General features: G+C 38.7%; 1 protein-coding gene and 1 pseudogene across 2 annotated transcripts; one reads left to right on the plus strand and one right to left on the minus strand.

The window, feature by feature from the left end:
* Window positions 1–4,621: 4,621 nt before the first annotated feature.
* LOC309812458 (cytochrome b-c1 complex subunit Rieske, mitochondrial-like) lies at window positions 4,622–5,659 on the minus strand (annotated as a pseudogene). Its single transcript has one exon. The product of its transcript is annotated as a cytochrome b-c1 complex subunit Rieske, mitochondrial-like (transcript).
* A 12,077-nt stretch (window positions 5,660–17,736) lies between these two features.
* LYZ (lysozyme) lies at window positions 17,737–23,638 on the plus strand. The gene is made up of 4 exons (XM_082635616.1): window positions 17,737–17,913; window positions 19,151–19,315; window positions 21,318–21,396; window positions 22,710–23,638. Exons 1-4 carry the CDS (start codon window positions 17,778–17,780, stop codon window positions 22,774–22,776), a joined length of 447 nt encoding a protein of 148 aa, XP_082491742.1. The 5' UTR covers window positions 17,737–17,777; the 3' UTR covers window positions 22,777–23,638.
* The last annotated feature ends 1,283 nt before the right edge of the window (window positions 23,639–24,921 follow it).

The raw sequence follows: 24,921 nt of genomic DNA on the forward strand, positions 1-24,921 counted from the left end.
TTATTCAAACTAACATAGGCAAAACATTCTCAGACATAAATCATACCAGTGTTTTCTTAGGTCAGTCTCCCAAGGCAATAGAAATAAAAGCAAAAATAAACAAATGGGACCTAATCAAAGTTATAAGCTTTAGCACAGCAATGGAAACCATAAACAAAACGAAATGACAACCTACGGACTGGGAGAAAATATTTGCAAATGACAGAACCAACAGGGGCTTAATTTCCAAAATATACAAACAGCTTAGTTACAATTCAGTAACAAAAACACAAACAACCCAGTCGAAAAATGGACAGAAGACCTAAACAGACATTTCTCCAAAGAAGACATACAGATGGCTGATGGGCACATGAAAAGATGCTCATCATCACTAACTATTAGAGAAATGCAAATCAGAACTACAGTGAAATACCACCTCACACCTGTCAGAATGCCCATCATTAAAAAGTCTACAAATAATAAATGCTGGAGAGGGCGTGGAGAAAAGGGAACCCTCTTGCACTCTTGGTGGGAATGTAAATTGGTGCAGCCACTATGGAAAACAGTATGGAGGTTCCTCAAAAAACTAAAAATAGAGTTGCCATATGATCCAGCAATCCCACTCCTGGGGATATACCAAGACAAAACTATAATTCAAAAAGATACATGCACCCCTATGTAAATAGCAGCACTATTTAAAATAGCCAAGACATGGAAAGAACCTAAATGTCCGTTGACAGATGAATGGATAAAGAACATGTGATATATATATATCTCACACACACACACACACAATGGAATATTAGCCCTTAAAAAGAATGAAATAATGCCATTTGCAGCAACATGGATGGACCTAGAGATTATCATACTAAGCCAAGTAAGTCAGAGAAACACAAATATATGATTCACTTATATATGGAATCTAAAAAATGATACAAATGAACTTATCTAGGAAACAGAAACGGACTCACAGACACAGGAAACAAACTTATGGTTACCAAAGGGAAAAGGTGAGAGGGGGAGGAATATATTAGGAGGTTGGGATTAACATGTACACACTACTATATATAAAAGAGATAATCAACAAGGACCTACTATATAGCACAGGAAACTCAATATTCTGTAATAACCTAAATGGGAAAAAAATAGATATATGTATAACTGAATCAATTTGCTGTACACCTGAAACTAATACATTATAAATCAACCATACTCCACTATAAAATTTAAAATAATAAAAATTTTTTTAAAAAGAAGGAAAAACAGCAACAACAGCAACAACTAAATGGACACCTGAATTCCATGATTTAAAGAAGAAACAAAGATGAGTGGAACATAATTTCAAGAAATGAGGCAATGGAAACTTCATTCACCAAGAATTTCTTTTTTTTTTTTGGCTGCACCATGCGTCTTGCAGGATCATAGTTCCCCGACCAGGGATCAAACCTGGCCCCCTGGCAGTGGAAGGGCAGAGTCCTAACAACTGGTCCACCAGGGAATTCCCCCACCAAGAATTTCTAATCATAAAAAGTAGTTACTCTTGCTGTATCTCAGGAATTCTTAATTGCTGACTTCCCCCCTCCCTATATTTATTTCTAGATATATAACGGAATTCTTTTTAAAAATTGGAACTCCTATTTATTGTTGTAAATGTTAGAGAAGTCACACTATGATATGAATGCTTCACTTTTTTAAGTTAAGAATTTACAGCTCCAGGGCTTCCCTGGTGGCGCAGTGGTTAAGAATCCTTCTGCCAATGCAGGGCGCATGGGTTCGAGCCCTGGTCCGGGAAGATCCCACGTGCCGCGGAGGAACTAAGCCCGCGTGCCACAGCTACAGAAGCCTGCACGCCACAACTACTGAAGCCCGCGCGTCTCGAGTCCGTGCTCTGCAATGAAGAGTAGCCCCCTTTCGCCACCACTAGAGAAAGCCCACGCAGCAATGAAGACCCAACACAGCCAAAAGTAAAATAAATAAGTTTATTTAAAAAAAAATTTACAGCTCCAGCCCAGACCCTTTTTTCTAAAGCTGAAAGATCACAGGACCCAGCATATTATATAACACATAATATAACACAACATATTAAAAATTGGACTTATCTCCTACCCACCCTGTCCTCCTCTAAGTTTATTCACTGTCCTGTATTCCCCATAATTGGCCTGCCAGAAACCAAAAAATCAAGGTAGCTTTCCCCCTCTACCTTGCATCTCCCCATCCAAGCAATCCAAAAATTCCCCTGGTTCTGATCCTTTGATATCTGTCTTATCTGTGTCCTGTTCGCTGTACCTCCTGACTGCTTCTATCTTGGTCTTTCATTATTTCTCTTGTAGATTGTAACAGCAATTTCTCAAAGAATTATTTGCAGTCCACGGTCCTCCTAAGAGACCATGAATTGAAAAAAAAAAATTAAAACTTTTCCCCCCATTTTTATGGGCTAATGATGCATAACTGTATTTTCATTTGTATATACAACAAAGGATTAATTGTGAATAACCACCTACATGAGTTACTAAGGATTACTGAAATTTTGTATTAATAAGCTAAAATTAGCACATGAATAGGATTTACCGATTAAACCATACCCTATAAAGTAGGCTGGCAGAATGCAATGTTATTGTACATCAGTAGTTGGAATTGGGCTTCCCTGGTGGCGCAGTGGTTGAGAGTCTGCCTGCTGATGCAGGGGACACGAGTTCGTGCCCCGGTCCGGGAAGATCCCACATGCTGCAGAGTGGCTGGGCCCGTGAGCCATGGCCGATGGGCCTGCGCGTCCGGAGCCTGTGCTCCGCAACAGGAGAGGCCACAACAGTGAGAGGCCCACGTACCACACAAAAAAAAAAAAAAAAAAAAAAAAAAAGTTGGAATTACCCTAATTTTCAGAAAGGATGCCTTATTATCATTGTCATGGTTTTCAGTTCCTGCTTTTTGGCTTTTTAGCTATAATTTCCCATAAATGTAGATTTATATCATAGTGCTTTAGGTTTATAGCTACCCTTAAAGACATATATCTATTTTGATTCAAATATTAATCATTCACAACCCTAATGATAAAGTAGATGTATATATAATCCCATCAAACTTTGGTTTTAAAAAAATGATACTTCATCCTAAAGACTCGGTACTTGTTTCTCTGGAAAGCGGCAACAGTAGGGTAAGGTATCTTATGGGGTCATTTCTTCCCCCTGCAAAGTAGACCACAATCAAAAGAGTTTGAAGATCATGGTCTTTATTACTATCTTGGCTTTTAACTCCTGCCTTCCTCCTCCAAACACACACACATTATCACTTTAGTCTGTACTACCAAGAAGGGATCTCTTTTGCACACAAAGTATAATTGTTTTGGACTTCCCTGGTGGTCCAGTGGTTAAGACTCCATGTTCCCAATGCAGGGGGCATGGGTTCAAATCCTGGTCAGGGAACTAAGATCCCGCATGCCACATGGCACTGTCAAAACAAACAAACAAGCAAACAAAAAAAATATAATTGTTTCATATCTCTTGCTCAGAATATTTCAGTTTCAACATTACCTTCATCAATGATTATTAACACATTTAGGTGTTTTTCCCTTTAAGAGTAAGTAAATAATAATTAAAGCTTTTTGACATTCTTCTGAGAAAAATGTACATATACATGTACACACAGTAAAATCTTATACAACTTCAGAGGTTTTGCAACACCCCTGAAGCCCATCCACAGATCTTCTAGGAATTCCTCACCCAGCCTATACAATTCACAAATTGAATCTCCTTTGAATAGCATAAAAGGTCTTTTGCCTACCTAGCGAAACTCTTTACTTCCACTCCCCACTTCAAAAGGAATTTCCAGAACATACTATGTTCTCTCTTATACCTTTTTTTAAAATAATCTTTTAATTTTAGAATAGTTTGAGATTTACATAAAAATTGCTAAGATAGTACATACAGTTTCTGTATTCCCCAAACCCACTTTCCCCTATTTTTAACATCTTACCTCAGTGTAGTACATTGGTTAAAATAATGAACCAATATCGAAAAGTTATTAGTAAATAAAGTTTATACTTTATTCAGATTTCCTTCGTTTTTACCAAATGTCCTTTTTCTGTTCTAGGATCCTATCTAGAGTACCACATTACATTTAGTTGCTAGGTTCTTTTGGCTCCTTTTAACTCTAATAGTTTCTCAGACTTCTCTTGTTTTTGATGACCTTGACAGTTTTGAGGGGCACTGATGGGGTATTTTGTAGAACGATGCTTAACTGGGATTTGTCTGATGTTTTTCTTATGGCTAGACAAGGATTATGTGTTTTGGGGAGGGAGACCACAGATACCATTTTCATCACATGGTATCTAGGATACATACTATCAACATAACTTATTACTGTTGATATTAACCTTGATCCACTGGCTGAAGTAGCATTTGTCAGGTTTCTCTGCAGTAAAATTACTCTTTTTGCTCCTTTCCATGCTATATTCTTGGTAAGAAAGTCACTATGCACAGCCCACACTTAAGGAGTGGTTAGTTACACTCCACTTCCTTGAGGGCAGAGTATCTACATAAATTTTTTGGAATACTTTGGCATGGGAGATTTGTCTATTCTCCCTTTCCTTTGTTTTTTTCTTTTTTTTCTCTCCATACACCAGTCTATAATTTTTAATTAGAATTAACTATCGAAGACACTGCACCTTTGAAGTCTTTGAGAATAACAGTGTTTAACAGTGGCTTTATTAGGTGAATGCTTGAAAGTATTCAACGTGAAATTCAATTTACTTCACATGTTTGCAAAGACATTATTAGCAATTCTTAAATATTTCAAATCAACTAATTTGAAGTACAGAAGGCTTGTTCTCAAATAACTCTTCTGAGGTGACACGAAGACTGCAAGAAGCCTATGACTTGAGTCCAGGTCTCTAACGAACAATCACTATATCATCACTGGTGAACTCATATGAGGGACCTTCAAGGTTGAGAGGGGCAGACCCCTTCCTGATCCTGCCAGATGCATCATAGTGTGACCCACGGCAAGGGCAATAATAACCACCAAAATCTCCTGCATTTGCAATGGGTACACAACCAAGATGAGTGCAAACACCTATCAAGACAAACCATTCAGGTTTCTTTACTCATTCTAAATCATGCTGTGAGTCCCTCAACTGGAGTCCTTCAACGGCAGCTTTCTGGTCAATTTCCTTCTTGGTTCTGTGGTGCACAAACAGTGGTTGGCCTCTTCATTTGAAAGCCATGTTCTTGCCCTCTGGAATATCGGATAACTTGATTCCAGTTTTGGACATGGCCAACACATCAGCAGAAGCACTCATGCTGGAAACTAACTGAGAAACGACATTCTTGGCAGCATATGCGACACCCACAGTAGTTGTTGCAGTTACCAAGTAGGAGGAACCTTTTGTAGCCTCACTGCTCTCTTTTGAAGACTTTTTACTATCTAACACTTGAGCGCGATGATAGTCAGAGAAGTCAGGCGCTCTGATGTTCGTATGGGAATAACGAACAGAAGCAGGTACATTGAGGCCCACGGAGGCGACAAAAAGCCGGCCTGCCCGGCCTGGCCACTCGGCGACTCCCAGCACAGGAAGGACTGCTTCACGTCCAGCACTGGCGACTCCGAGGTGGCGGGCACCGCGGCCTGCGCTAGTGGCCGACAGGACGGGCGTGAAAGGGCCCGAGCGGGCAGCGACCAACAACATGGTGACAGCAGCTCCCTCCCTTTCCTTTGTTTTTAAACTGGTTTTACCTCCATCCGAAATGATGAAATAACAAAACACTCCCAGAATTTCCATGGCTAATCACACAATTTATTTCTTGTTCATGCCACAATGTCTATCACAGTTCAGCAAGTGGTTCTGTTCCACACAGTCACTCAGGCACCTGGGCTGACAGAGGTTTTACCAACACCTTCTGACACATACAACTTCACCAGCTGCCAAGGCAGATAGAAAAGTACTGGAGTGTTTTGCACTAGCACTTAAATGTTTCAGTTTAGAAGTGATTCATCATTTCTACCCATAGCTTATTGGCCAGAATTAGTTACATAGCTCTCCCTAAATTCAAGGGAGTAGGGAAGTATAAGTATAATCCTCCCCTGTGCCTGGAAGGAAGAGAACCAGACATGGGAATTTCCTATCACAAGTCTCCTACCCCAGTTGCCCACCAAACAAAATCCTATTCTCCCTCCAATTCTCATCCATCTGAAATGCTGTGAAGCCTTCACTGTCTCTTCCCCACTGACTTCAGGTCCCCTCTGTGCTCCATCAGCCCTCTGTGCAGACCAACAATAAAGCAACTATATATTGGATTGTAATTGTTGGTTTGCATGTCCTGTAGAGGAAAACAGTCATGCCTTTTCACCTTGGTATCCTCAGCATTAACATGGTGCCTCTAACATAGAAAGTATTCAATCAATCAACTTTTATTATTTATTGAATTAGTTAATGGACAAATTCCTAAACTTACAACCAAATGTACACAGAACCTTCTTCCATAATACAATTATTCATGTATAATTTCTTGACAATTGAAGTAGAAATTTTTTTCCCTTACTATAGTGAAGTGTTGAATAATACCTTCAAAAATTTTTACATATATTGGCATGAGGAATCCTGTGTCTCAAACAGATTGTCTTATTTCTAATTTATTCCAGAGGCCTGAGTTAACTCTTTATAAAAAACTGATTCTTTCTTTAAAATTCTAGGTTACCTTTTTGTAATTGTTTTCTCATGTTGGAGAAGCACATCCTTGTGTAGTTTGTGGTTGTTTTTTATTTGTAAGTTTGTATTATTTCCTTGCATCATTTGTAATATCAAAACACTGTTTTAACACAGGTAGTCCAGAGAGAAGAATAACACCTTAATTGTAGGTGGAATGCATTTTTTATACAGGGCATTTACCAATTTTGTTGATTGTCTGCACTGTACACATGAGTGTGCTTCTTTCTGAGACGGCAGAGGAGAAACCTTAAAGGAGCATAAGTCCTCAAAGAGCTCATCATGATGAATATGAGGACAATATGACAGCAAACCACAGAATAGACAATAAAGTCATAGATTACATGTGATTGGCATATGTGTGTTATAAACTCTGAGTCCTCTGAGTTCAGGGTTGGCATGCTCTGGATGCAAAGTAGGTTGGAAGGGAGAGAAACTGGACCTAAGGAGACTACTTAGAAAGCCATGTCAGTAGTCCTGTCACAAAATTCAGATCTAAACTAGATTTCACATACCAGAGTACATTGAGGATATTTGACTTGCAGTGAATTGAATTTCTTACATGAGGAAGATATTTTAAGTGTAGTTTTTCTGAATTTAGGTTTATTTTATTCCCATTATTTTTCACAAAAATTAGTAGTCATGTGTGTATGTATATGTGTGTGTGTAAACTTTTCCATTTTAGAAGATAGTATTCTTATGAGGAAACTAAAAATTATCGTAAGTTCCTAGATGTTAAAACATCCATTCATTTTTTTTAGCAGGTTAGAGTTTACCATTCTATATTTGTATAGTATTTCTAATTTACTAAGTTACTCTTTAATTGAAAATCATTTTGAATCGGCCGTCAGAGAAACTATTTTCCAAAATACATGTGTAAGGCACTGATAACTAGCCCTCATCATCTTTGGGTCAGGTCATTGTGAGACCTGTGTGTAAATGGTGCTATGTTTGTGCGTTCAGTTCCTTTCTGACTGAGCTGGAAATAGACCACTCCCATGCCAGCAAACCAGCCACCTCACAGAGGTATGACATTGACCTGAGATGGGGGATTGGGGTGAGAAAAGGTGTGGCTGCATCTTAAACAATTTAGAGTGATGTCAAAGGGAGAACCGCACCATCTTCAGTTAAATGTGTACATATAAATTGTTGTTAATAAGAAGTTAAGCATATTATCTTATTTGCTTGCTAAGGGTAGCAATAAAATGTTTGTTTGTCGAGAGGGGGGGGAAATACAACCCAAATACATGACCTTATTCCCCTACTTGCAAGAATTTCTTCTCTCCTCCCCCAACATTTTGTGATGTTACCAGAGCTAATGTACGGATTGAAATCATTGTTTTCTAGTTCAATGAAAGACGTTTAATGATTATGCAGTTGCACTGGCACAAATAAAAAAAATCAAACCTGAAACCCAAAAGTCATACTTAATAGAGAAATGAAATCAAAATACTCTTCTGGAAAGAGGAAACTAAAGTTGGAGCGTTTCCATCTCTTTGTAAACAAGACTGTTTTAACACATGTTTGAAAAGTCAGTTACCTATTTCATTATAATTTCTCAATGATGAATGCCCAATTGTTGTGTAAACTGAGAAAGGATTTTGTAACCTGACCGATTGTGGGAAGGGAAATATTTGTTCATAACGTGAAAAGGGGCAGAAAAAAAAAAGGGGGGGAAGTGGGGCTTCCCTGGTGGCGCAGTGGTTGAGAGTCCGTCTGCCGATGCAGGGGACGCGCAGTCCGGGAAGATCCCACAGGCCGCGGAGTGGCTGGGTCCGTGAGCCATGGCCGCTGAGCCTGCGCGTCCGGAGCCTGTGCTCCGCAATGGGAGAGGCCACAACAGTGAGGAGCCCGCGTACTGCAAAAAAAAAAAAAAGGGGGGGGGGGAAGTGAAGTGAGATCCAGCCTAAGTTCTGATTGCATAATGATAACAGAAGTAATAGTACAAAGGAAGTATTCACAAAGAGATCAAAGGCTTGCCACAATTATCAGTTGTTCACATATCAAGAATATTGATTTTTAAATAGTCTGTTAACTGTTCCATGGCATTGCCTGGTGTTAGATCAACCTCTTAGAGAAAAATCACACTTTTAAAATAAATACATAAAATGGGTTTGCACAACTATATTGGGAGCTAAAATCAGACAAGAGGTAGACAAAAGAGTTATAGTGTGTCAAAGGGTGAGAATTGGGTCGCAGTAGAACTTCTTCCCATTCACTTCAACTTTTACAAGGTAATGTGGTAAACTGAAAAGACCATGGAACTGACCTGAATCCAAATCCCAGCTCTTCCACTCACTAGCTATATGTCTTTGGGCAAGAGACTTTTCTTCTCTGGGACATATATTTTTTCATCTGTAAAATAGATATAATACCTACCTTTAAGACCCCTGTAAGAATTATAAGTAATGTTTGTTAAGTGGTTAACACTTCATAAGCATTTGATAAACAAAAGCTAGTATTATTTACCTTTCCTTTTCCCCTGTATCTCAAACTGGTCTGGATAATCTCTAATCCTGATTATTCAAACCTCCTAAATATCTCTGAAACCCTCCCAGTTCTCTCTGTTACCCACCCCCACCTTTGTCTGCCATCTGGATTCCTTGCCAGTTTTCTAGCAGCGGTCCCTGAATCCAATCTAGAGTGTTTTGTTTTGTTTTGTTTTGTTAAGATTTTGATCCAGTTACTCTCCAGTTTAATACTCATGAATAGTTTCCCATTGTCTTTGGGATTAAGTGCTGAATCTCACAGTTTGGGGGACTAAGCTTCCGGGTCTGGTCCTGCTCACCCCTCCGACTTTCTCTTTGCCACCAGATATCCTAACATTTCTTTCGTTGTCTACATAGTACACTGAGGAAACAGCAGGAATGAAGACAGAAGAGAGTGAGTACGTGGCAAGTATCAGGAATGGTAAAATCTCATCTATGACTAGCAGTAAAGTACATGGCAGATTACTAGGCTAGTACTATTTTTTAGGCTTAATGATCAATTGATGGGTCCATAACTTGTGGCTCTGTGCTAGAGCACAGTAACTAGAGACTCTTACAGCACAGTATTGCTACCATAGTAGAAATAATTTCTCTTGTGTATGTTAAATAGTATTACTTTTTCTTGGTATGAACCAATTACCTGACTCAAAACACAAAAACAGCAAGACCATAGAGAAAATTAAGTACAAAAGTTAGATGATTTCTGGAGTTTGGATGGTGTCAGGGAACACAGGAAATTATCTTGTTTGATCTATTTTGCAAAGAGTGGGAACTTAAATTACAGGGATATCGAGAGCTAAAAGAAGAGAAAGTGGTCTGGATTAAGCAAACCCAAACCATTTACCATTTTTCAATGACCCATATATCTGAGGGGCCAACAAAATGCCACCTTTGGATTGGGGTCAAGCACTGCTCCTAAGTCAGGGAATGTCACCACAGGGAGCCACTCTGACCTGTGGCCAGGCTGCTGGACTTGCTGGGAGCAGCTGTGTGCTGGTCCTGTTTCACAAGGCTGTTACACACTACATTCGTTGAAGAAGAATTTACTCCACCTTAACCTTTCAACATGTGGGCTCCCCCAGAGAGCCCAGCGCTGTTCCCCACCACCGCCCTCCCAACTGCCCCACCCCTCCAGATTCTCCTAGCAGCCATGCTGCCACAGCAGAGATGAGACTAGGTCCTCTGTACCCCTGAGCCGAACTACACAAGGACGGCATCAGCTGGAGAATGCAGTGAGTGCGGCTGCCCTGACCGTGGTCTCCCAAGGTCCATAATGGCTTCAAGAAAATGGCACTGCTTCACTAACAAGTGAATATTTATACCTTTTGACAAAACTCATGCCAATGCCTCTTTTCATTAATACAGACAATTTTGATTTACCAGTGTCAGTTACTTTCTGAGGTTATCCTATTTTCATACAGTTTTTCCTGTCCCTCATATACTGACACAAATAGATTTTAATTTTGTGCTAATAGAGAAAAACAGGATTGTAGGAACGACAACAAAAAAAGTAATGGGATAGATGATAGCAAACAAGATTATCAAGACAAAGTGGTCTGTCCATATGGTCTGCGTCACTGAAAACTGAAATACCTAGGCTTACCTCCAGAGTTAATGGTGACCTGAATCATGGAACCAAAGAGCCATTTTCAGGAAAATAGTTTCATCTCTAGGGCTCCCAAGAGCCATCTCACTTCCCACTCTCCAATCCCATTCAGAGCAGGTAAGTGTAGATCAAATGGTGCAGTGGGTATAAATTTGCTATACCATAAATGGGTGCAAGAAACACCACTTTGCTTTATTTTTCTAGATCAAACAAAATTTGTCTCTAAGCCCCACTTCCCCAAATGGTGAGTCAGTGATAGTCTTTTTAAACTTCTTTAGCTAATCCCCTGCCCAGGAGCTTCCAAGCATCTCAAGAAACTACAAAATCCAGAAAACTTGAGGAAGACCTTAGAGTTTCGGTCCATCACTGAGATGTTCATACGGTGGTTATTACCCAAGCTGATGTGGTTCATTTGCAGGCAGAAGCTCCTTTTCAAAGCTTCATCGATTCCCAAGGCAGGGCAATTTGTGTTCAATTTCCCCAGCAACTACATGCCATCCAAGAGACCTCTTGCCATTGCTCTGGGCCCCCCATGGGAGTAGGATGCAGGGCCCTGCCGCTTTTTAAGCCTGCTACCACTATCATCTTAGATCTGGCCAAATTGGCCTCCTTAATAGCCCTGGCCTCAGGGAGTCTCCTCCCCAGTTTATCCTCCTTCAATGATATAGTCTCCCAAAGAAAAAACCTGGATGGGACACAGTGTTCCAGGAGCTTGGCAACTTGTGCTTTATTCCAAGGAATATAAATTCTATTCTTGTAAGAGTATTTTTTAGCCTTTTTAAAAAATTAACTAACTATACAATAAAAATGATCCTACCAAAACAACACTGTTCCAAAATACTCTCTCACGTTTCTTTTTATGTAGCTTATATGCCATTTTAATGCAGCTCATGAAGCTCAGTGAAAATTAATATTTAACTCCTTTCCATTGAAGCTTAAGAGACCACTGATCTGGGTACAGAAGAGCTGTATAGGAGAAAGATAATTTTAAAGTTAAATGGCAGAATATTTCTACAAAAATGGCTGAGTTCATATACACAGAGGGATGTCGAGGACTTCAAAATAATCATCCTTTTTATTTTTTAGTGATTCTGCACATTCCTCTGTGTGTGTAATTATTTATTATTTTGCTAATTGCAAAAGTAATATATGCTGAAAGAAGAAAACTTGGAAAATGCCAAAATATACAAATTGAGTAAAAATTCTAAAGAGTATTCATAAATAACCACTGTAAACATTCTGGTGTATGTCTTTTAGTTATTTTTCTTACATAATACATTTTTAAACTTTTTTTGTCATAAAATACATGTATATATATATATATATATTTTTTTGCGGTACGCAGGCCTCTCACTGCTGTGGCCTCTCCCGTTGCGGAGCACAGGCTCCGGACGCGCAGGCTCAGGGGCCACGGCTCACGGGCCCAGCCGCTCCGCGGCACGTGGGATCCTCCCGGACCGGGGCACGAACCTGTGTCCCCTGCATCGGCAGGCGGACTCTCAACCACTGCGCCACCAGGGAAGCCCGTATACATTTTTTAAGTCAAATAAAGTGTTATAAGTTTAATGATGAAAAATAGCCCTGGGCTTCCCTGGTGGCGCAGTGGTTGAGAGTCCGCCTGCCAATGCAGGGCACGCGGGTTCGTGCCCCGGTCCAGGAGGATCACGCGTGCCGCGGAGTGGCTGGGCCCGTGAGCCGTGGCCACTGAGCCTGCGCGTCCGGAGCCTGTGCTCCGCAACGGGAGAGGCCACAGCAGTGAGAAGCCCGCGTACAGCAAAAAAAAAAAAAAAAAAAAAAAATAGCCCTAACCTTTCTCATCCAATTCCCAACACTAGAGGTAATAATCCCTTTCAACTCATTTAGCTATTTTTAGCTTCTTTAGCTATATTCTAGTATTACAGCCATATATCTCACGAGCATGATTATTCTACTCAGTTTTGATTTTCAGTCATAGACATTTTCTATTTATTTCCACCAAGGAAGATGAAGATTTAGCTCTCTCTCAGCTCCCCTTGCCTTGTTGTTCCCCTTTACAAGCATGCACAAACACTCACAGATGAGTATAATTTGGTTGTATTTCTATTCTTATGTTTTTTGGTTTCCTTGGAGTTAATAATTGCCTTACTTTTCTGTTTGCTTAGTTTTCCATGTACTTATTCATGTATTAATTCATTACCCAAAATCTCAGCCAGAGTTGTCAAACTCCCTTCAATAGGTTCAGACATTCTAGGCCATCTCTTCTAGTTTTCCCCAGGGAGTCCACAGGGACACTTCTCCCTTCATCTCTATAATTTCCCTTCTCCTCTTTCCTGTATTAGAACCCTGTTTCCTAGAACCCACATCTTCTATCTTATTTGCTCCTTTTACTTTTTATTTATTTATTTATATTTTGGCAGCACTGCACAGCTTGTGGGATCTTGGTTCCCCAACCAGGGATTGAACCCGGGCCCCGGCAATGAATGCACCAAGTCCTAAGCACTGGATTGCCAGGGTATTCCCAAGAATACATCATTTTGTAATTTCTAGAGACATATGCCTTTTTATAGTACAATTTTTTTAAAGTGGCAAAAAGAACATGTTATTAACAGACCCAAATATCTTTAGTTTCTCAGTAATAAGAAGTCAAAAGCAGATTATCTTAACCTATGTTTGGCAATTAATGTTTCAGTATTTTCTCTTATTTGGAAATTATCTAGATATTCAATGAATATCCATCATTTACAGTTAAGGTTATGAAAAGATTTTGGAAACTATTTTTAAGCAGACATATTTTATAGAACATAATGATTGTTGCAAAATTCATTTACAAACTTTTCTCCCACTTACATCCATTTAATTCATGTGTTCTTAACAATTATTCTTGAGTTGCCATGAAAATTTCATGAGATATGAAAAGTTAACCATCATTTTAAGTTATTTTTGTTGTTGACAAACTAGGCAAGTAGCAAAAATCACAGAAGCAAAGAACCCAAACATTTAAACATGGCTTTTTTCCCCTACCATGTTGACATACATTAAGAAAATCGTTTTTATTGTAACTTTATTTCCTTAGGTTAAATTTATAATTTTATAATCTCAAGCATCTAGTAGAGATAACATAAACTTATTTGACTAGTCTTAATTTATATAAGTGCTTGTATTTTCTTTAAGCCAATTAAATAGAGCTCTTTCACAAGTTTTTAGGAATACTATCCAGAGGGAGAAAAATATCACATATACATAACATACATATATAGCTATACATAGACACATAGACAGATGCAATCAGAGATCTTATAGATTTCATTTAAAAATCTTAGCCACATATCAGGTACAGTAGTACAAAACTCACTAGCTTATAAAAGAATAGTTGGATCTAAATGGTGTTTCTGGCAGATTGAACAAGTTAAGTTTACCTGCTCAGATGGCTGAAGCTTTTACCAATATTTGTGGAAAAGACTTTTAAGAATTTTACTAGTCTTTAATATATGATCTTATGGAGGCTGTGGACAAAATTTGGGGCAAGGGAGCTTATGGAAATATAAAATAGCAGTTTGTTTTTAAAACTCTCTCTCTCTCTCTCTCTCTCTCTCTCTCTCTTATTTTTCCAGTCCCATGGTTGCTTTAGCCAACAATTATCTTTGTTATTTTTTTAATTTTTATTTTTAATCTATTTATTTATTTATTTATTTTTGGCTGCATTGGGTTTTTGTTGCTGCTAGTTGCAGCTAGCGGGGGCTACTCTTTGTTGAGGCTCATGGGCTGCTCATTGTGGTGGCTTCTCTTGTTGCGGAGCACGGACTCTAGGCACGCAGGCTTTCGTAGTTGTGGCTCGTGGGCTCCAGACCACAGGCTCAGTAGTTGTGGCGCACAGGCTTAGCTGCTCGTGGCATGTGGGATCTTCCCGGACCAGGGCTAGAACCTTTGTCCCCTGCATTGGCAGGTGGATTCTTAACCATTGCACCACCAGGGAAGTCCCAACAATTGTCTCTTTGGATGCTTACATTTCAAAGATATGGTAAGATCAATATTTTCAAGGGACTGAGAAAGGATTGTAGGTTTTATCTAAGAAGGAACTCGGGCATATTTGCCTATTATCAGAAATCTAGGATAATTACTGTAATGTTTCTCTTTTCTTTAACAGTAAGATAGGATAGTTCCGTGATTTTTTTTTTTTTTTTTTTGTAGTGCCGGCCCAAAATACAGCGAACATCTGGACCTGGTGGGGGTCTGCTTACAGAGTAAGGGACAATAGATCAACTCTTCCTGTGCATTTTCTGAACCTTTATCAAAGCTATTTCCTGGCTATCAATATTTACATAAGTTGTACACCTGCTTGAGTGCCACCTGCACTTCTTGACGTTTGTTCTCTGATCTTCCCCTCCTAATCTTGTTAAGGAAGTGGGGGTTTTTTGTTTGTTTGTTTGTTTGTGGTACGCAGGCCTCTCACTGCCGTGGCCTCTCCCGTTGCGGAGCACAGGCTCCGGACGCGCAGGCTCAGCGGCCATGGCTCACGGGCCCATCCGCTCCGCGGCATGTGGGATCTTCCCGGACCGGGGCACGAACCCGTGTCCCCTGCATCGGTAGGCGGACTCTCAACCACTGCGCCACCAGGGAAGCCCAAGGAAGTGTTTTGTTTTTTCTCACACTAGCCAAGGTATTCCTCTGTATCTCTCTTCTTTCTTCCTTTCTTCCTTCCTTTCTTTCTTTTTTTTTTCTTTCTTTCTTTCTTCCTTGCTTCTTTCCTTCCTTCCTTCCTTCCTTCCCTCCTTCCTTCCTTTCTTCCTTTCTTCAATCTGATCTTCCCATAGGTACCAGTAGGACATCTGTTTAAAATGAGGGCTCTCTTAAAAATCCTTTCAGATGTAAAAGTCCAAATCTTTAATATACCTATTTCAGTTGTGACTCCAAACCAGTAAGTCTTTTTATGTCCTAAAACCAATTTCAAGGCTTAACCATGGACACAAAAGGTGTCCCCTAAGAAATGTAGCCCTCTCAAGATGCAGAGCCACTCCAGAGCTAGCCTAAGAAAGCAAAGACCTTCATTGTCACAGGTGTCAAAGAAACCTCTATCTCCCACAAAGTGAGACACCTGAAGTCACTGACATACTTATCTGTGTTACCAGAAAGGGGATACTGGGATGAGAATTTTTCCCTCACAAACAAGGCAATGAAGGTAGAGGCGATAAAGGCCCCTTATGGACTGAGACCCTTTATTAAGACAAACTCCCCTGAGAGCCAGCATGGTTGGACAAAGAGAATGTTGCCTGTCACTTCATGTCTTAGGATCTTAGCTGGCTGACTAGCTGCTGATGCAAGCCTGACAGACAGTCTGCAACCCCCAAGTGGCAGAAACCAGAGGGAATATTCTCACTGGTTACAAAGCCAAGTTCTCAGTACATAAAATGAGACAAAAGGAGATTCTCATCTTACGGTTTTTCATCCTTATGACAAATGACACAAAAGACAGAGACAAAGGAAAACAAGACTCACTCTGGGAGGCTAAGAATCAATACCCATAGGTGTTGATTACCAACAACAAAATCACAAAAGTCATGGTTCAAGATCTATCTTCACAAATGTTTTTCTCCTGCCACTGTGCATTTGGAAAGGAAGGGACAAGGAGAAATGTTTATCCTCCTCTCTTGACTGTGCACTACAGAGATCTGGTAGACTGATATGGTAAGAATTCTTACCTTCTGCTGGTCTGTTTTCAGTTATCCCATATCTAAACTATAGTCTCTAGGGAGAGTGGAGTGTTCCAGCCTTTTACTGTCCCATCACCAGAAACTGTACAGGAGGAAAAATTTGTTTCCTTTTACCCTTTTAGGTTTTTGGCTGGGGCTCTGGAACAAAAGACAGATTAACAAGAGAACAAGTTTATTAATATGTATATCTCATATATACTTATGAGAAATGCAGGGATGAGTAACTCAAAGAGGTGGCTAGAACTTGGACTTACATATCGTCTTAACCAAAGAACAATATATTTTTAGAGGAGCAACAAGCACTAGGCTTCCAAGGGTGGCAAATTGTGGGACGATCAATATATAAGAAACCAATGGAAGATAATAGCTAGTCAGTAAATGTTGTTTTGTAGAGTCCTCTGGTGCTGTCTTGGGGCTAAGTGTCTAGGGTTGTAGGTGATTAATTTCTGCACAAATTTATGTTCTGCTTTCAAGAAAATAGGGGAAGGGCAGAGAACTTTTCTTGGATCTGCTTCTTTTCAATTGCCTTCAGCTCAAAATCATTCTCATGCCAAAGGGCAAGATTTTTTGGTGACATATTCTGGTATTCTTCTGTAGGTTTTGCTATAAAGTTCCCTTGCTTTATAATGACCCTTTATGTTCTAACATGGAAATGTGAAGTAAGGCATTGTCAGAAATGTGAAGTAAGGCATTGTCAGAGTTAGGAATGTTGTTCACATGAGACTTATTTATAATAGTAAACATTGATTTATAAATTAAGAGTTTACAATAGTAACCAAAAAAGTTAGTATAGGAGTCTGTCTGAGCAACATGGTGTTGTGCTATATAACTATCAAAACAACAGAGTGTCGTGTTCTTTTGTGGAAATTATATAAAGTAATTTTAAGTGAAAAAGATGAAGACAACATAGTGAAGGCACATAAAACAATTTAATGAAAATGAATATTAATCAAAGATTGGAGCTCATTTGCAGTTACGTAAAATGTTCAGTTTTTTTCCTTTATAGTTGCTGAAATTCATGATAAAATAGGAGGAAGTTCCTCTTTTGGCAATAGTGCTAATCCCAATTCTTCCTGAGCAATGTCTTTAAGCAATGTCATTTCATTATTTTCTTGCAGGTCATCCGTAGGACCTCAGAATATCCCTCTTCAAACCTAAGGAAGAAAACTTTTAAAGTCAGTGGACCAATAAATGGTTCCTGTTTTCCACCTGTCTCAAAGGGTGGAGCTGCCAGACCACTCGGAGAAGGAAGTGAAAAGATGCTAAATACCAGGGCCAGCTCACCCTGGCCAGCCTGGAGGTCTGGCTTCTCAGTCAGCATGAAGGCTGTCCTTATTCTGGGGCTTCTCCTCCTTACTGTCGCTGTCCAGGGCAAGGTCTTTGAGAGGTGTGAGCTTGCCAGAACTTTGAAAAGACTTGGATTGGATGGCTACAGGGGAGTCAGCCTGGCAAACTGTAAGTTAGCTCTTCTTCATCTGTCCAAAAAGTTAGTCAGGTATGGAACAGATACTCATAGGGGATGAAGAATAAGAAAGGGACTTTGAGTGAATGGACTTTTTTATTCCTTTGATGGTTTGTACACTTACAATGGTTAAAAACATCAACTTGTTCCTTTAGAATCAGATGTACCAGGTGAAGGATTGAGGCATGGGAGGACCAAATTCTATACCGTTTTAAGCATGCCAGGACCCGTTGTACGCTTCTAGTGCCACTAAATTTACCAGCTGGCACATGTAAGCTGACTCAGAGATTCATTTGTGCACCGAGGATATGTCTATCAAGCCCTTGGTGTTGGACTCCAGCCATTTCCAGTTTGGAACTTGGGTTCTGCAAGCCTGAGTAATGTAGTATTTTTTTCATTTTTAATCCCCCTACCATGATGTTGGGTTTTTAACAGCAAAGTTTTTTTTTAAATTACATTGAATTCTTAAAACAGGGACAGTAGGAACCTATTTCCCCTCAATCAATATCTATATAAGGATACCTGAAATGCAGCATGAAATGACATTTTATTATTCTTACTCTAGTTGATTATTTTTCATTTTCTTCCACAGAATTCAAGATGTGCCCTAAGTAAAAGTTACTTTATATTTTAGTCCATATCTGTCAATGTAATCACTGAATGTTTCAGATTGAATTAGACATTTCCCCTCCATAACTATTTTTGAACGAATGAGCAAATGGCTAGATGGGTGGATGGATGACACAGTCTTTCCTATTCTATGACTCCTGTTGTCTGGATTCTAATTTGATATCCAAATTCACCTTTAGGTATCATAAGAAATTCTCTTTCTCCCAGAAAATCCTTATTTTTCCTAATAAAAAGCATTAGCCTATACATCTGCTGCTAATTACCAAACCCACTCAACATCTCTGTTGATTTTCCTATTCTAGGCTGAATCTTACCTGAGGGATGGGAGGGGGGGAAGGGTAATAGCAATGGAAGAAACAGCTATTTTAATATTTTTAAAAATATGTTACCTTGTTTCATTAGTATTACCAAATGATTTGCTAACAAAAGAATTCTCTTAAGGGCCCTTTAACACCAAACTGTTAAAATATTTTACAAGTAAAATACATCTTTATAAAGTCGTTAGTAAAATAGAATTAGTTAAATAGAACTATATAATTATGCTATGAACTATAAATCATATGGTGTTGCTGTTTATTACTTAAAATACGTTTTTTTCAGGGATGTGTTTGGCCAGATGGGAAAGCAATTATAACACACGAGCTACAAACTACAATCCTGGAAGCCGAAGCACTGATTATGGGATATTTCAAATCAATAGCCTCTACTGGTGTAATGATGGCAAAACCCCAAGAGCATTTAACTCCTGTAACATGCCCTGCAGTGGTAAGACAAGATAATGTTGAGTAATGGCACAGGATCCATCTAGTTATACTTACAAGAATAGAGATTCAATACAAATGAAAAGGTCTTGAAGGGTTCATCAGGGACCTAGAAAAACTTCATCTTAACTTCTAGAAACTCTTTATTATTCTCATAATTCCTTAAGGAAGAAATTAAAGAGCTGGTATCATAAAAGGTTGCTGTTTTCTAATATACAAAAGCTTCTGGAATGACATCACTTTATTATAACTGGACTTGTTGATGCTTTGTAAAGAGCAGTGCCAATTGGACATATGTACACTACCAAATGTAAAATAGATAGCTAGTGGGAAGCAGCCACATAGCACAGGGAGATCAACTTGGTGCTTTGTGACCACCTAGAGGGTTGGGATAGGGAGGGTGGCAGGGAGATGCAAGAGGGAGGGGATATGGGGATATATGTATATGTATAGCTGATTCACTTTTTATACAGCAGAAACTAACACACCATTGTAAAGCAATTATACTCCAGTAAAGATGTTAAAAAAATAAATATATAAAATAAAATTTTAAAAAAAGGGAAAAAAGAACATTGCCATTCCTCCTACTTACCTTGTTTGGGGAGGTTTAGGGATAATTTGGTGTGTGGTCTTTTTTTTTTTTTTTAATCTACCCTCCTTTATTGGAAAATGAAAGGATTAGTAGTTAACCAAAGAGGAGGAATATGTGTGGTCCTTTTTGAAAAATTGTTTTTACTTTTTATTTATTATGAAATGTTTTAAATATATGGAAAATTAGAAACATTAGTATATTAGTATAATAAACATCAATATGCTCATCATGTACTTTAACAGTAAGCATTTTGTCATATTTACTTTTATGTATATATTATATATATATATATATATATTTTTTTTTTGCTGAGTGATTTTAAAGTGAATTAGAAACATTATGACATTTCATTTCTAAATTCTTTAGTTTGCATCTCCAAAAAATATAGTTCTTATATAAACATTGTTATTCTAACAAGTTAATTTACAGATTTGTTTAATTGGGGTGAAACAAATATTCTATTTAGTTCCTTTTAAAAGAGAGATAACGTGGAATCTTTAGTACATAAAATATTGGAGAAGTATTACAAAATTGATATTGTTAAATTTTTAAATATTAAAAGAGAAGATTCGTCTTAGAATATTCTTTTGTATCCAGTTAATTTATTTAAAAAAATATTCTGTATTATATAATAATCTGTGTTCATTGAATAAAAATTCTTACTACCCAGAGATGTATGACTACTGGAAACTTTTGGTATACATATATTCTCTGAGGATATGTATCACTTACATATATGAATGTAAAGCTATGTTATACACATATGTACACACATACAAACATGTAAGCAATGTGTGTTTCAACAAAAATGAAATTGTACTATATTTACTGCTTTACAATTTGCTCTTTATTACACAAAATTATTTTTGTCAAATACCAATCTTTATTATTTTTTAAAGATGAATAGAATTCCACTTTATAAATATTCTATAATTTATCAATCCAACTCTTAGCTGTTAAGCACTTAGGCTGTTTCCATTTTCCCCTATTATTAATTGCTATGAAACACCTTGTACATACATCTCTGGGTACATCTCTTATTATTTCTTTAGGGTGAATTTCCAGTAGTAGAATTGCTGAGCAAAAAAGTGCTAGACCGGTTTCTGCTTGTGGGTTTGTTTCTGTTTTGTTTTGTTTTTTACAGTGCCTAGTAAAAAGAGAACCTTCTATCACATTAGTGAATAATTCCAGAGCTTCCAATGACTTTGGTAAATGAGAAACAGAATGGTTTATTTCATGCCAAATGGGATGGAATGAAGAAAGAGTTTTCCCCCAACATTCACAGATACATGGACTCTTAAAAAATAATTTTAGTTGTTCTTTTCTCAGCCTAAGAGAATGAAGCTGGCTGAACCTAAACTTAAAATGAAATTTCTATGAGCGTTGTTTCCATTTCTCACCACTTCTTTTTCAGCGTTGCTGAAAGATGACATCACTGAAGCTGTAACATGTGCAAAGAGGGTTGTCCGTGATCCACAAGGCATTAGAGCATGGTATGCTTTTTTTTTCCCTTCCAGTTTTATTGAGATGTAATTGACATACAGCACTGTATAAGTTTAAGGTGTACAGCGTAATGATTTGACTTACATACATCATGAAATGATTATCACAATAAGTTTAATGAACATCCATTATCTCATATGGATACAAAATTAAAGAAATAGAAGAAAAAATTTGTGTGTATGATGCAAAGTCTCAGGATTTATTCTCTCAACAACTTTCGTATATAACATACAGCAGTGTTAATTATATATATCATGTTGTACATTATATCTTTAGTACTTATCACTGGAAGTTTGTAGTACCTTTGACTGCCTTCATCCAATCCCCTCCCCTCACACCACCCACAACCTCCACCTCTGGTAACCACAAATCCAACCTGTTTTTCTATGAGTTTGTTTGTATGTTCGTTTCTCTGTGTTTGCAGTAAAATGGACCTACAACACTATGTTAGTTCCTGTTACAGAGCATGCAATGTGTTAATCATTAAAGGGGAGAGCTGTTTTACCCTACTGTTATGAGAGAAGTGAGGGAATATTTCCAAAGACCAACGTATGCTACTGAGAACTGAAAATTGCAGCTTTAGGTATATATGCTAAACAACGTGTCACATAGAAACCATCTACGTTAACTGATTCAGAATCTTATTCTTTTACTCCTCAATTTTTTTTAGGAGACTTCTAGAGTTTTTTTCTTTTTTAAAAATATTTATTTATTTATTATTTTGGGCTGCGTTGGGTCCTCGTGGCAGCTCGTGGGCTCTTCGTTGCCGTGCGCGGACTTCTCTCTAGTTTTGGCGCACAGGCTTCAGAGCACATGGGCTCTCTAGCTGTGGTGCTCGGGGTCAGTAGTTGTGCCACATGGGCTTAGTTGCCCTGCAGCATGCGGGATCTTACTTCCCTGACCAGGGTTCGAACCCACGTCCCCTGCATTAGAAGGCGGATTCTCAACCACTGTACCACCAGGGAAGTCCCAATTTCTAGAGTTTTTAAGATTTTCCACACTCTATGAACTCCTTGTCATATCTTGAAATTATTTTTTGTAATTAAGTAAATGTAGAATGTAATTTGCAGTTGTGGACTACACGGGACTCAACAGTCTTCTTCAGCATTCTGTGCTCTAGTGAAGGCTTGGGGGGAGACAGGAAGTACTTGGTATACATATCTCCATTTAATACTTGGATTGATCTGTAGCTTGTATTTCAGTATTGATAAACTATTTTGTTCTCCCAAAGGATTTGAAGTATGTGTATTACAATGAAGGTATGTTTTAACCTTCTTACCATGTGTTTCATCTTTCTCTGCAGGGTGGCATGGAGAAATCACTGTCAAAACCAAGATCTCAGGAAATATGTTCAGGGTTGCAGAGTGTAACTGTGGAGTTTTCTTTCTTCAGCTCATTGTCTCTTTTTCACATTAAGGAAGTAATAGTTGAGCGAAAGGTCATACTACCATTCTTTCAAACAAATAATGTTTTTACAGAAGCAGGAGCATATGGTCTTTCTTCTAAGAGGCTTAATGTTTACCTCATGTGTTTGTTGTTTTATATTAGGCCTACAATATTTTTCGGTTTGCTAATAGAACTAATGCTGGTGAATATTTGTCTAAAATCTTAATTATCAAATATATGTCCAGTACATTCAGTTCTTAATCAAAGAAATAACCCAGACTTAATCTTGAATGATATAAGTACTCCCCAATATGCAATAAAAATATAACCAAAGAATATGTTTAAACAAATTGATCTTAGGCAAAATCCCACTTGTGTAGGCATGTGACACCTTCATCTGTTCTGTCATCTCCCCAAACAGTAAAAGATAACCACTCGTTGTTGGGCAATATAAAATTTTAAGGAGAGCAGAATGCCAAGTGGCTAAAACTAAAAAAAGCCTGAATTAAGAATTTTGTTTCCATAAAGTGTGACCTTTGATTTAAATGTTTTCTTAGAAATGTTGCATTTACACAGCTTTAAAAATAAACTCACAATTTATATATCAATCTATCTTATCACTTTTAAAGAACTCATTTATGCATCTTGCTGGTCATGAAGGAATATAAAGAGGGATTAGATGACCTGTTGCTTTTCCTTAATTTTATTAAGTTAGATTCATGCATTATGACAAATTCAGAGGCAGATGAGTTTTCAAGTATTGAAGTAATTGCTAATTAACCACAGGTGTGAAATTCTGCATGCTGTAAAAACTACAAACATTTTCATTAAAAGCTTTGCAATTCATACCTTGTCTCTTTGTTTAGAGCCGTTTAGTATCTCTGAAGAAATACATATGTATATACTCGGAAAAAAATGATCTGACACTTAGTATTTCCTACATCCTCACCTGTACCGAAACAGCTGGATATTGCTGGAAAAATCCAAAAACATGCTGACAGATGTCACTTTATTTTTTTTATTTTTTATTTTTTTGGCCGTGCCGCGCGGCTTGTGGGATCTTAGTTCCCCGACCAGGGATTGAACCCGCGCACTCAGCAGTGAAAGTGCGGAGTCTTAACCACTGGACTGTCAGGGAATTCTCCTCACTTTTTCACTGTTGTGGCCTCTCCCGTTGCGGAGCACAGGCTCCGGATGCGCAGGCTCAGCGGCCATGGCTCATGGGCCCAGCCGCTCCGCGGCATGCGGGATCCTCCCGGATTGGGGCACAAACCCATGTCCCCTGCATCGGCAGGTGGACTCTCAACCACTGCGCCACCAGGGAAGCCCTTCCCTCACTTTAAATTCATAAACACAAATCTCAAATGGGCTTTCAAGTCTGCCTGGTCATCTTAGTCACTTCTCTGCAATCCTTCTGTGTCGGTGTCCCCACTCTCCAAAATGACTATCACTATTTACTTCTCTCATTTCAAAGTCCTAGCACACACGCCCAACCACTGGCCTTCCACACTCTCTGCTGTCAGTAGATGACCTGGCCTCATATTACACTGAAAGAATAGACACAACCTTAGACAAAATTCTCCCCCTCCTCACCACCATTAACAGAGGTCACATCTTTCCCTGGGCCCATCCTCTCTTCCTTCCCCTTTATTACTAGAATGAAGGGCCTCTGCTCCTGCCAGTGGCAGTGTCTCCACATGCAATCGTCATCGAAGCCCTCTCACTACTCCAATTTAGGCTGTTTCGTGCATCCTGAATTTCTCCCTCTTTGCTGGATCACCCCTGTCACTGTACAAACTGCCCTGGTAACCTTCCATCTTACAGAGAACTCTCTGTATTCTTTACATAACCCTCCAACTACAGCATCATTCTCTGCTTCCTTTTACAGCAGCACTTGTGGGATGAGATATCTATATTTACCAACTCCACGTCCTCACTTCCCTTTCTCTTTTCAACTCGTCTTCATCTGACTGCTATCCTCACTCAGCTGAAAACTGCTCCAACATGACTCATTCCATGATGCCTTGGGGCCAGTTCTAGTGATCACTTGTTTTCTGTTCATCTTACTTGATCTCTCAGCAGCATTTGTCATACTTCTAGTTTTTTTCTCAGCTTCTCCTCATTTACAT

The sequence above is a fragment of the Mesoplodon mirus genome (genome assembly GCF_964341445.2).
Source record: "Mesoplodon mirus genome assembly, chromosome: 11".
Lineage (NCBI taxonomy): Eukaryota > Metazoa > Chordata > Mammalia > Artiodactyla > Ziphiidae > Mesoplodon > Mesoplodon mirus.

What these genes read in the sequence shown, in the direction of transcription:
- LYZ (XM_082635616.1), top strand. Translation starts at nt 17,778, where the DNA reads ATGAAGGCTGTCCTTATTCTGGGGCTTCTCCTCCTTACTGTCGCTGTC. An exon ending in CTGTAACATGCCCTGCAGTG is followed by an intron (nt 19,316 to 21,317) that starts GTAAGACAAGAT and finishes CTTCTTTTTCAG; the next exon opens with CGTTGCTGAAAGATGACATC. An exon ending in CCACAAGGCATTAGAGCATG is followed by an intron (nt 21,397 to 22,709) that starts GTATGCTTTTTT and finishes CTTTCTCTGCAG; the next exon opens with GGTGGCATGGAGAAATCACT.